Source organism: Panthera pardus, unplaced genomic scaffold (genome assembly GCF_024362965.1).
Source record: "Panthera pardus isolate Hobbes unplaced genomic scaffold, ASM2436296v1 HiC_scaffold_25, whole genome shotgun sequence".
Classification (NCBI taxonomy): Eukaryota; Metazoa; Chordata; class Mammalia; order Carnivora; family Felidae; genus Panthera; species Panthera pardus.
The window spans coordinates 44,860,043-44,873,738 of record NW_026526821.1 but is presented as its reverse complement, the minus strand read 5'-3'; the positions used below and the strand labels follow the sequence as shown (position 1 = coordinate 44,873,738).

At 43.1% G+C, this 13,696-nt stretch overlaps 1 protein-coding gene across 11 annotated transcripts in view; it reads right to left on the bottom strand.

Moving 5' to 3' along the window:
* Positions 1-13,696, bottom strand: part of RIN2 (Ras and Rab interactor 2) — a 224,529-nt gene that overhangs the window by 41,331 nt on the left and 169,502 nt on the right. For 9 of the 11 annotated variants that reach the window (XM_053890463.1, XM_053890465.1, XM_019462404.2 and 6 more), the window contains one exon: positions 2,984-3,176. The exons of the other annotated variants lie outside the window; for them this stretch is intronic. In XM_053890463.1, coding sequence (XP_053746438.1) covers positions 2,984-3,176 — 193 coding nt within the window. The remainder of the gene's footprint in view (positions 1-2,983; positions 3,177-13,696) is intronic. 11 annotated transcript variants of the gene reach the window in all.

The following is a 13,696-nucleotide window of genomic DNA, read 5'->3' as shown; positions in this document are numbered from 1 at the left end:
TATGAGTGAAAACATGATATCTGACTTATTTCACTTAGCACAATACCCGCCAGTTCCATCCACGTTGCTGTAAATGGCATGATTTCATTCTTTCTGATTGCCAAGTAGTATTCTATTGTGTATATAAACCACATCTTCTTTATCCATTCATCAGTTGATGGACATTTAGGCTCTTTCCATAATTTGGCTATTGTTGAAAGTACTGCTATAAACATTGGGGTACAAGTGCCCCTATGCATCAGCACTCCTGTATCCCTTGGGTAAATTCCTAGCAGTGCTATTGCTGGGTCATAGGGTAGTCCCATTTTTAATTTTTTGAAGCACCTCCACACTGTTTTCCAGAGTGGCCAGAAAACACTCTGTTTTCCAGTTAGCATTCCCACCAACAGTTTCAGATGCGTGCTTTAAACCAGCCCAAATCCCAGTGCTGATCTCGGGCCACCATCTTGGCTTCCAACACTGCAGAGGCAAGTACACCATGTACTTCTATGTACTGCACAACTCCAGGGGGCACCGATTACCTAGGCTACAAATCAAATAGTGCTCCCTGGAGCATGCAGTGGGGCAGCCGGCTGAGTTCTGGTTCCCTTCTGTAGTACACAGTCCTTCTCCAAGGATTCTATCCTGTCTTACTTCTTTAGCCACTTCTTCCTCTGCATTTGGACACCATGGTCTCTGCTCCCTGACTACTACTACTACTATTATTATTATTATTATTATTATTATTATTATTATTATTATTTAACCTTATCTTCGCTTCCTTCTGTATATCTAGTCAATAGCTCCTAAGAAACTTTATCTGGGTGGGGGGTGGGGGGTGGGGGTTGAGAGGGTGGCTATGGGGATTGGGCGTCTTTTAAGGAGGGAGTTGGGAAGACCTTTGAGTTCTCTCTGGTCCCCCAGCACCCATGGGGAGGCAGTCATAGAATAGAATACATGTAATAGTCACTTTTGGGAGTCAATGTTTCTGGGACACCCTAAAACTGAAACAGATATTTCCTAAACATTAGGGGGTTTAAAAAAAAGCCCAAAGCATGGCTGGGAGGGCACTGATCATTGGTGGAATCGAAGTATTATTCCCTCGTGCAGCTGGGAATCTCCTTGAGCCTTGGGGTTCAGGGAGAGTACAACCTTATTTCCTGAATGTCTGCAGCTTTAGAGCAGAGGTTGGTAAAGTCGGCCTGTAGACCCAATCTATCCTGGGCCACCTGTTTTTGTAGATAAAGTTTTATTGAAACAAAATCCCAGTCATTCATTTATATGCTGTCGATGGGTGTGTCTGCACTACAAGGCAGAGGTTGTGAGAGATTGTGAGAGGTTGTGACAGACAGTATGGCCCACAAAGCCAAAAATATTTATACTCTGGCCCTTTACAGAAACTTTGCTAATTTCTATCATAGGAATAAGGGTGGCAGCACCCCAAGGACCCATGCCTCCATGGACAGACTTTCAAATGTCCTTTCCTCTCACACCTGCTTTTCCTTCTCTTCAGCATTCTTGCTCCTGGTGCACTGTGGCCTCTCCTGATCTGTGTTTCTCCTGTCCTCAGCCTGTCATCAGCCTGCCCCATCTCATCAGGCAGGTCCTGTCTAGGGATCAAGTAGGTGGACAGATAGAACATCCTGCCTGACTTGTTCCCCACAAGGTCTCAGCAGGAATGGACGTGCCCAACACTGGGAGGGAAGGTGGGCAGAGTAGGGAATTGTTGCCTAACAACAGGGCAACCTCCCTCTCCAGAATTTCTGTGCAGAAATGCAGGAGCAGACAACTCAACCTCCAAAAGAGAGGGCCCCACAGACGTAGGTCTGATCATACAGACCCAGATTACAGGCAACAACCTGGTGTGCTGGCCAAGGAATTTTCCACAAAGATGATCAACTATTGCGCCTAGTCACCCTGAGCATGTTCCAACAGTCCTGTCTGTTTCTGTCTGTTGAAACAAAGACTCACTTAGAGGTCAAAAAATGGTAACAGACAGGCTCTTGCTGATAGGAAACTCAAAAGTTTGTTTTTGTGCTCAATTGCTACAATATTGTCAACCAGCTACCATGGAGTTTCTTTTTCTTGCTTCTCCATATATTTCTTAGTTTCTATCTCTTGTCCTGAGTTGTTCCAAGTCTTACTTTATCTGTGACTTATTGTATTTGCCCTTTTTTGGGAAGTAGACATTGTACACAGGTGACCTCCAATATAATCTCTGTGATGGTGGAAACATCCTATATTCTGCACCATCCTATATGGTAGCCTCCAGCCATCTGTGGCTATGAGCACTTAAAATGTGGCTAGTGCAACTGAGCAACTGAGTTTTTAAATTTAATTTTATTTTATTAATGTAAAGTTAAACAGCCACACAGGGCAAGTGGCAACCACATTGAACAGCACCAGATACATCAATCACCAAGTGACATTTTGGGGGGAACCACTATAGAGTCATGGAGTGGTCTTGATTAAGAGATTGGTATTGGGTAGGAAGTAGCAGAAGAAACATAATTGGAAAGTGAGCCCCATGAGAAGCCACTGAGGAAGCCCAAAGAGAAAGAGAATTACACATCAGCAGCCAGAATAGGCAAGTCTATGGACACAGAACTTTTGAACTTTGGGTCCCAAGTTGGATGGCTAGGTCCTGGCAGTGTTCCCAGGCTCAGAATGAAAACAGCAGGGGCAACTGAAGACCCTATAACCAGGCTCATTCTCAGTGTTGAGGCCCAAGAAGTCAGCCCAGATGCCCTCTTATCCTGCTGAGTCCTAGACCTACCTGGGTAACTGAGCTGATGAAGACAGAAAGACAAACCATGAAGGGACTCTTTTCCTTGGAGCTGCCTCCATACTTTCCACAATCTCCTTGCACTGCAACCCAGGTATGCACCAGACACCATGCTCCATAAAGCCTGGGAAATAACCTTCTGGAACTCCAAGTCTTTCTCTTTAAGAAAGCAGCAGCCCTGCTTGTCTCAAACTGTTTCCTTGAGATTCTGAGTCTTACCCCTGGAGGTTGGGACCGAAGGACTTCGGCTGCCCCCTCCTCACTCAGACTCAGCTGCAGCCATATTGGGTGGGTGTGGAGAAGCCGGTCCAAAATGCTGAGTCTGTTGGAGAGGCTGTCATAGCCAGAGTCCCAGGGACAAGTCTTCACATCCTTTTCTTCAGAATAGCCATCGTCCTTGTGTCTTACCATGCTAGGAGAAAGAGAATTGGCAGGTGTCAAATGGCTGCTGCCCTGTTTCTCTGCCAAGGAGATCATTGTGCAGTCTCTAGGCTACGCCTGTCGTAGCACATACCCCATCTTTTCATCTCCACCTCACGTGTCTTCCTTCCAGCCAGAAAGCTTTCTGAGGGCAGATGCCATATTAGCTTTCACTCCGTATCTACAGTATTAAACAGAATACTCAACAGATCCAACAGACCTTCTATTTCCAACACAGTTTTCAAAAGCTTCTAAACATCCTGAATGCTGTTGGGTCTGTCTTCTGGCATAAACCATTTCACAATTTGAGCACAGAACCCTCAATGCTGAATTTCATATGGTAGCATGAGGTCCTAAAGCCCCAAAAGATTTATCATAAGCACAAGCATGACATGCTCTAAAAGCACAGACAAAAATGGGGTGCTTGGGCAGCTCAGTTGATTAAGCATCCAACTTTGGTTCAGATCATGATCTCATGGTTTGTGAGTTTGAGTCCCGCATCGGGCTCTGTGCTGACACCTTGGAGCCTGGAGCCTGCTTTGAATTCTGTGTCTCCCTCTCTCTCTGCCCCTCCCCTGTTTGTGCGCTCTCTCTCTCTCTCTCTCTCTCTCTCTCTCTCTCTCAAAAATAAACATTAAAAAAATTTAAAAGCAAAGATAAAACATTCACACTCACTCATGCACACTCATTTTCCACCCGAATGAATTGGATTTCATTTCTTTTCACACATCTAGGCATTTTTATTACTAATATTATTTGTAATAAAACTTCACAGTTGACGAATGCTGTGCTATTCATAAAATTATTCATACTAACATTATTCATAATTGCCATAAAGTGGAAATGGACCAAATTTCCATCAACTAATGAATGGAGAAATAAAATGTGGTATATCCATACAATGGAACTTTATTCAGCCATAATATTCATTCTTTTTTATGAATGGAGTACTGATCTGCGCTCCAAAATGGAATGAACTGTGAAGACTTCATGCTAAGTGAAAGAAGCTAGACACAAATACGGTACAATTCCATTTATACAAAATATCTAGACTAGACAAAAATAGAGAAACGGAAAGATTAGTGTTGCCTGGGATCGGGGGCAGGGATGGGATGGGTAGTGATTGCTAATAGGTATGGAGTTTCTTTTTGAAGTAAAGAAAATGTTCTGGACCAAGATGTATGGATGGCTGTACAACTTTGTGAATATGCTGAAAACCACTGAATTATACACTTTAAAGTATGATATGTGAATGAAATCTCAATAAAAAGATGTCATATTGATTTCCATAGTTGCCTTGAGCCCCAACACTAATCCTGTGACTGAGTGTTTAATCCCCATTTTATGAATGAGAAAACAGAGGCCCATCCAAGAAGGTATTGGGATGTCCAGAGTTATAAATTGCCATGAAATGGCAGAGCCAGAAATTCAAGAGGTCTGGTGTTCCTCCAACTTTGCAGGTAACAAGTAAGATCATGAACACAGGAGAGCTTTATCTATGTGGTTTCTACTGTCTGCCATCCCTTTACAAAAATTCTCTCATTTCCTGTAAAACAGCCCCAAAAGGCAGGTACCAGGAATCCAGTGTTTTTAAATAAAGGGGACAGGGAAGCCCAGACAGCTTAAGTAACTTGTACAAGGCAAGGATGTGCCTCTGAGAGTGAGAAGGTAGAAATTCCAATCCAAGGGTGCTTGGCTCTGGGCTCTCTTTCCCTCTATCACGCCCTGCCTCTCAATGAGCTGGTCATCAACACCAGTCTAGAAGTGGCCGGTGGAAAATATCAGAGCTGATCACTCACATTTGAAGGGCCAAATTCAGGTTGGGGTTCAAATGGTCTTCAAACATCTAAACCCCAAGAAACCTAAATGTGTGGCCTGAATGAAGTCTTCAACATTGCGAATGATGGAGATAAAGCCACATTGTAGGCAAGAGTGAAAAAATGTTTTAAAAAAATGTGCTTTTTTGGGCATACCACTCCTAAGAGGCAGGATTGAATATAGAAGAAGCCAACCTAAGGCAATCATTTTGGGGTGAGCAGGCTCAGTAACATACCCACAAGGACAGCGTGTGGGCTGGCCAGAGACTGCCATGCTAATGTCTTCTCTGCACATTCTTGACTTTGTACAGATCTAAAGAATATCATACTTCCATTCAAGATTTACATTTTGTTTCCCCAGAAAGTTTTCCTATACCTTTGCTACAACTTTCCAGATGGGAGAGTATGGGCCAAAAAAGAGCAATTTCCCATTCTGCAAATGCCATTTCAGGGCCTCCAGGTATTTTGAAGTGAATCTTTGCAGCTATAAGAACACCCTCTTCAAAATGAAGCTGGTGTTAAAATTCCTTTCACATGAGGTAAATGAGGCCACTTTAGAGCAGAGATTCTCAACGCTGGCTGACTATTAAAATTGCCTGGGGAGCTTCAACATGTTTTGATGGCCAGACTGCACCCCAGATCAAATAAATCAGACCTTTTGGGGTGGGACCCAGGAATCACAATTTAAAAAATTTCCCCAGGCAAACCCAACTTGAAGGCAAGTTTACAACCACGACATTGGATTGGCACTGGAGCCTAAGAGAGAAATCTCCTAGGGTTTGTAAAGCTACAGATTCCTGGTTCCAGCCCCAGAGGGTCTGATTCTGTAGCTTGGGGGCTGGAGCTCTGCATTTCTAACAAGCTCCAGGAGACACTGATGCTGCAGTCTGAGGAACACTTGCTTGAGACCTAAGAGCAAAATGTGCACTTGAACCCAGATCCAATTAGGTGGGGTGGGTTTTTGGGGGAGGGGGGACTGGGGTTTGGAGGAGGGTGGTAACATGCCACTGAAAGAATTCTCCAAACCCAAATAAACCCTACATCCCTGCCATCTCGGGTTGGCAATATTTTACCAAGAGCAAATTTCTACAGTCTCTAGCACGGCAATCCTAACGCTCACATGTGCTGTGAGTAAATATGTTGGTGCTTTTATCTTCCTTAGAAAGGCACATCCTGTGATACCTCAGCTGTTCAAGAAGCTAAAGAGCCTTTGTTTTGACAACCAAACTCAGCCTAAAAATCTAGGGTCCAGTCAGGAAGACAGTGAATAAGATTCATGGGGCTTCATAAAGGAGCAACCATTAATTAGATCTTGTCTTTGCCTATGACTAAGCTAACACTTTTCTTTAACAGCCTTTTGAGATTTATAGTATATTATTATAAAACAGGTTGAAAGAGGGGCGCCTGGGTGGCTCAGTTGGTTAAGTGTCCAACTCTTGATTTCATCTTATGGTTCATGGGTTCAAGCCCCACGTTGGGTTCTACATTGACAGCACAGAGCCTGCTTGGAATGTTCTCTCTGCCCCTCCCCTGCTCTTTTTCTCTCTCAAAATAAAAATAAATAAACTTAAAAAAATAAGAGAGATTAAAAGAAAGAAAGAAAAAAAGACATTAGCTTTTATCAGAGACAACCTTTAGGGAAGAACTAATGTGGGAAATGTTGAATCTGCACTGCACGCTGTTGGTGTCCTGCCCAGTCCCCCTTTACAAGACCAGGTACCCATGTCCCTGCTGCCATGAGCACTGGCTGCCGAAAGCTCACAGCTTTCTCCCTTCTTCTGGGCATACCCAGAAAGTCACTTCCTCCTCAGGGAGAGACGCTCTGCTAATGACATGCTGATGCAGGTCATAGAGGAATGGCCTTCTTGCCTGTAGGAGGGACAACTCTGGGGTTGCTATTCATGTTGCAGAACTCCCTGTGGGATCAGGCTGAGGCTAGACTCCAGCTGCCTCCATATCTTTGCCTGGTTTCCTGCTCGTCCCAGACTGCACCCCTCACTCCTTTACAGGCTGCTCCTGAGACCCTGTCTCAATAAATCACAACACAAGAATCTGCATCTCAGGCTCTGCTTTTAGGGAATTCAGTCTGAAACAGAAACTGAAGATATGAATAGAAACTACTGATTCCTAAAACAGATGTCTGCCTGCATGTATCAGGGGTGGGGGTAGGGGTAAGGGGTGGGTGGGGAGGTGGCAAAGAATGAGCGGTTTATAAAAGATAAACCAGTATGATATAATCCAGGAGATTCTCATATGGCATGGTCACGGTGGGATGGCCAGCAAACAAGACCCACCTCCCCTTTTGAGCTTTGTCTTTCTAACCTGCAAGTGGTAAATAACCTCTCCATCACAGTATAGGTATAAAACTGATGCTAACATCAGTACGTGAAAGATTATTAGGGGACAGAACATTCACAGTCCTAAAATATCACCCCACAGATTACTTATCATGAAGAGGAAAGGTACTCTGACAATAGAGAAATCTGGGAGACACCATCTTTAAAAAAATGTTTTTTTTAACTTTTATTTATTTTTTGAGACACACAGAGAGACAGAGCATGAGCTGGGGAGGGGCAGAGAGAGAGGGAGTCACAGAATCTGATGCAGGCTCCAGGCTCTGAGCTGTCAGCACAGAACCTGATGCGGGGCTCAAACTCACAGACTCACGGACCACGGACCTGAGCCGAAGTCGGACGCTTAACCGACTGAGTCACCCAGGCACCCCTGGGAGACACCATCTTAATCAAGTGATCAGTATGAACACCTCCAACAATGAGACACCTGACATCATGAGCCTCAGATGTTATACTCTGAGAAGGTACAGTACCCCCTGGGTCATCTCCCTGCCCCCAAATGTGTTCAGAATCTACACAAGAGAAAACTATCAGACAAATCCAAAGTCAGGGACTTTCTTCAAAACCACTGGCCTAAACTCCTCAAAATATCAATGTCACAAAAAATTTTTTCTTAAAGACTGTGGGATTATTATAAATAAAAGGAGAATAAAGGGACATGATAACTATTGAGTACACAGAATTGATCACATATGGCATCAATAAAAAACAGCTATAAAGAACAACTGGAGATATTTGAATAAGGGTATATAACAGATAATATTGTATTAATGTCTAATTTCCCGACTGTGGTAATTTTATTTATGTAGGAAAATGTTCTTGCTCTTAAGAGATGCAAACTGCAGAATTTAGGGTCAAAGCATGAAAATTTTGGAAAGTAAGTGTCAAATGGTCAGCACCCCATTCCCCTCCAAAAAAGGGGGGATATAGAAATAAGGAAATTGTGGCAAAATTTCAATAATTGGTGCATTCAGGTGAACAGTACTATTCTTAACTTGCCTATAATGTTTGAAATTTCTCAAAATAATAGATTAGGGAAAATATCTACCATCTCCCTGGGATTTTGAGTATAAAATTCATGTATTCAACTCTTACTACTATTTCCAAGCATCTAGGCTTGCTTTCACGGGGAGAGAGATCTCAGGTATGGATTCAGTGAGACCCACAGCCACGTGTGAAAATACTGGGCAAACCCCAGAATGCCCCACAAACGTAAGGTGCCTCTGGCGGCAGAGAACAAACTCTGGGAAACTCCTATACTATATCTGCCCTCAATCCAACTGACTGGGACCTCATGGTTCTGAAGCAGCCCAGTGGATATTACACCCACTTGGGAGACAGGACTCTCCAGCACTAGCTACATTGTGGTCACACCCAATTTAAAGCTCTTCTGAGTGTGGGATGAGAGCGCCTTTCTACTTGGCTGTATTCCCTTCATTCCCAGGGCCAAGCGTTAGTAACCTAGACAGGAGCAAGAATAAATGACTCCAGAAAGCACATTCTAATGTAGGACAGGCAGAAAGACACTACGTGTAGTTTTATTAAGTTGCACAGATCTCAGATTCAACTAAGGGAAACGAATAATTTGCAGCAGAATTTCCAAATGATGTCCTTTCCTGTCTCAATCCAGAACTCCAGAGGGTGGCATAACCTATCAATGCAGCTTCTAATGACCAGGCTCCCAACCACCACATAGGAGGTGTGTTTACTTTGACTTTACAGTCCAGTCTCTTTTCAAGTAAATGACATAGAGAACAAAGCAATATATAAAGTACATAAGATTTTGATGTAGGTTGTCTCTGGAAAAAAATACTGGTGCAGTAAATATAGTCAACAACCTTCTATACATAAGAATCCTAATTCAGCTGTTGAATAGCAAAAATGAAGCCTAAAGGGACTAGGTACGAGGCATAATGTCAAGTTATTACTATCAACAAGGTGGTACATTCCATTTGACTAGAGGGTCTCAGCACAGGTGCAGTGTCCTCCTGGATGGCTCTGTCCTCAGGATATGGGGACAAAACAAGTATACACAAAAACCAAAAAGCTGGGGTGCCTGGGTGGCTCAGTTGTTTAAGCATCCGACTTCAGCTCAGGTCATGATCTTACAGTTTGTGAGTTCGAGCCCCGCATCAGGCTCTGTGCTGACAGCTCAGAGCCTGGAGCCTGCTTCGGATTCTGTGTCTCATTCTCTCTCTGCCCCTCCCCAACTTGTGCTCTGTCTCTCAAAGATAAATAAAAATGCAAAGAAAAAAGAAAAGCCAACCCCCCTCTGTGTGCGTTGAAAACACACCTTCATTAAGCTAAACAATTATATTTTTGAAATGGACAATTTACATCAACATCTGTTGTAAGCTATCCTTCATTATTTTTTAAAGAAAAAAGCTGTTACAATTAAATGCTTCAAAATGTGCTATGAATTTTTCTTTCTAAAGCAGACCAGTAGATCATAATTCAACTAAAAAGGGGATGGCTTTAGTGAATTAACAACTTCTAAAAACATCTCATAGAATCAATGGCAAGTCCTCCAGAATTAAGTAAAGCAGGCAGTGACTCTAATCGAGCAAGGATCTCATACACCACTTCTTATGGTTCTCTCTGGCTCCCTTCTGCATTTTTGCATGTGTGAGAATATATGCCTCTGCACAAACACTGTCCCGTCTGCCATGGAATTTGGTACAGGTGAGATCTACCTGCGTGGAAAAGCCACTCTTATATTTTATCTAGGTACTCTGTTTTGCTTCCACTTACAGAATTAATGGGCCCTGTAAACTGGGACATCTGGAGGCATTTAGATGACCAAGTCAGCAGGAGAGGTTGAAGGAAGGACTATCAGGACCTTCTAAAATACAGCTTGGCTTTTGGCTTTTGCCTGCTTCTTCTCTACTCCCCAATTCCTGGACCCAGATTCCACCCCTGGTCTCCTATATCAGGCTTTACAAAGGTATGGAAGGTGATTCTCTCTTGGCAGGGGACTCACTGCTTGCTTCCATGCCAATCCTGGTCATGCACTTAGAGCTAAGTAACCCACAAGGGCTACCTCAGGTTTGGATCTGAAGTGGTGAGTGGCAGGCTCCATCCAGGTCTTACCTGGATTTCCAGCAAAGTGCTCCCTGATAACTCAAACTTTAGGAAGACTCAATGCTCTTTCTGAAGCCTGAGCTTTGGTGGACCTTCCCAGCTTTTAAGAAAACTAATAGTTTTTCCTTGTTTACATGATATCTAATAAACAGTCATAGAATGAATCATGACAAGTCGATGGAGTTAATAACAGGATGCTGATCCCATCAATAAAACACAAGAAAATGAAAATAAACAGCAAAAGCAGAGCCTTGGCTTCCAAAGATGCTTTTGTCCAGGACTTAATTATGGCTTAAGAGTCATACTGCCTGTTTCCCTAACAAAGAGCTGTAGTCCTGCTACAAAGCAAAGAACTAAAAAACAAAACAAAACCATACTTGATGGGATAGTGTAGATTAATTCTGATACTTTATAAATTCTCTATGGCTTATTAAAATTGACAACATTTCCCAAAGAATGTTGGGTATACCAAGGCAGTCCATGGAGGCATAATTTTGAATGCCCAGTTCTTATTTTAATAGCTACATCTATTTAGTGCAGTTCCCAATTATGGCAGAGATGTTAAGTTTACTTTTTTTCCCCCAATTCTTCTTATTGTGGTAAAATATACACAGCATAAAATTCACCATCGTAACCATTTTTAAATGTACAGTTCAATGGTGTTATGTAAATCCATATTGTACAACCATCACTACCATCCATCTCCAGAACTCTTTTCCTCTTGAAAAACTGAAATCTATCCCTAGTATAAAGTAACTCCCCTGACCCTGGGAAACCACCATTCTACTTTCTGTCTCTATGATTTTGGCTCCTCTAAGTACCTTACGTAAGTGGAATCATACACTATTTGTCTTTTCATGACTGGCTTACTAAGTTTACTTTTTAAAATATATGTAAAAGATCAGTAAATTTAAAGAAAAAGTGTTAGGCAAATCAAGAATAGGCAAGATGGTGCAAGAATAAGAGAAAAAAAAATGTGGCCGCAGCAGGTGGGATTTGAGCTGAGACAATATGGACTAAAACATAAGGATATTTCCCCCATATTAATGTTTATACACCTTGCTCTTGGACTCAAGGGAAAATATGATCCCCCAAAAAGCATCTATTTGCCATTACTCAGCTCTTTCCTTGCCTGGGATCAAGCTACTCTGGAGTGCCCATTGGACACTGGCTCCAACCCCCATGTCAAAACCAAGGTCAGATCCTGTCCCTTCCCCTACATCCTGCAGCTGCAAGTAATCTTTCAGCACACTGAATTCCTTAGCCCACTGTGTATGCATCTCTGGGGCACTTAGCCCATTTGACTCTGCATTATACTTACTTCTCTTACTAGCCTAGCTCTACCCCAGGCAGGCATTGACCTCATGCCTGCTGTACGCATGATGGGGGATTGGGTAGGAGGTCATCTGCAAACAACATGTCTAATCCTTGTGAGTGAGGAAGAGGAAAAGCTCAGTGGGCAACAAGAAACATCATAGACACTGGGGTCTCTCCATTAGCTTCTTTCTGGGTCCTCCATGCGTAACCTCTGATCCAGGCCTTTCCTCAGCCAGGCCCAACAATAGAATCCGGCTGCTCAGCTCCAGTTTAAGAGACAAAAGGTTCTTGTCTCTGTGTTTATCAGGAAATGGGTGGCAAAAATCACCACAGCTACCAAGATCCCTCTGGCCTTTGGCCATCTTAAGGCCTGGGTAAGAAAAGGAAGCAGTCCAAATTCTTCCAGAACAACAAATCCAAAGTGTTAGCAGCTCCTTCCTCACTGCTCATGAATTTCCTTCATTGGACAGCCCCTCCAACCTCCCACCAGCTGGCAAGGGGTGGGCTTTGGATATAAAAGCCAACACTGAGTTTTAGCTGACACCCACTGATGCAGGGCATTAGTGATACATGCTCCATTCAAGGTTCTCAAATACAGAAAGCCTTATTCCAACATGGGGAATGAGATTTAATTCCAACAAAAGAGGTTGACATGTACTAGCTGTTTGAGCACAGCTCAACAGATGGTCCCTGGCAGGTCCTCATGGCTGGAATGTTCTCCATTGACCATTAGGGCCTAGTCCCAACCTGGACTCTGGTGCTTGCCATCCTCCACTTACAGATAGGAAAAAGAAAGGATGAAAAGCTTCTGCTCTTGACATTTCTGTATTGGCCTTTCCGTGTGTATGCTGTCTCTCAAGGGTCCTCCCTTCCTCATTCTGCCCATGTGAAGACTTCAGCCTTAACAAAGCCTCTTCACATGATGTTGCTTCAATGGGCCTCAATGGCAAGAAATGTGCAATTCAGGGCATGGCACTGCCCAAAGGCTCAGGCTTCTAGCTACATGAGGCCGATGCAGGAATCATCTGAAGAATCAAGGACCATGGGGGCACCTGGGTGGCTCAGGTGGTAGAGCATCTGACTCTTGGTTACGGCTTAGATCATGATTTCATGCTCGTGAGATCAAGCCCCACACTCTGAGTGTGGAGCCTGCTTGGGATTCTCTCTCTCCCTCTCTCTCTCTCTGCTCCTCCCCCTGCTTGTGCTCTCTCTCTTTCTCTTTCTCTCTCTCTCTCTCAAAATAAATAAATAAACATTAAAAAAAAAAAAGAGTTAAGGACCAGACTGAAGTCAGAGTCCTGCATCTACATGGTCTTTCTCGTGGAGCATTAGATCCTTGTGTATATATCAAAAGGGAAGCAAATACACCCCAAAAGCCACACCGTGGCCAACATGCCAAGCTTGGTGGGAACTGAATCAAGGGCTTCCTTAATCTTTGGTGAAGAGAAGTGAGGAATCTGTCATCAATGGTTTCTGAAAATATATTAGTAGAAGAGGCCTCTCATGTGGAGAGACAGAAAAAACAATTGCTTGTACTGAAAAGATCCATCTGATAAAACTTGTTGGCACAGGAACCAATTTCTGTTATACACACAGATACACACACACATATATATACACACATACACACACACACACACACACACACACACACATATACACACACACATACCCACATAGAGCAAATGAAAAATTCCCAGAAAAATCTATTTCAAAAATAACTAGTAGTTGATGTCCAATGATATCTTACTTTCAATCATTTGAAATCTAAAACATTTCTTTAGAGTCTGTGAAGCTGAATTAAACCCCTCTGTAATATTTAAATCTGGAGAGAAAGGGAGGCTCAAATTGATTCTGGTTCCGCACAGGGCCCTGGCTAATCTCTCAGTTGATAGAAAAATTGCCAGGGGAGCTGAGGAAATTTTACCCACCATTCAAGATGG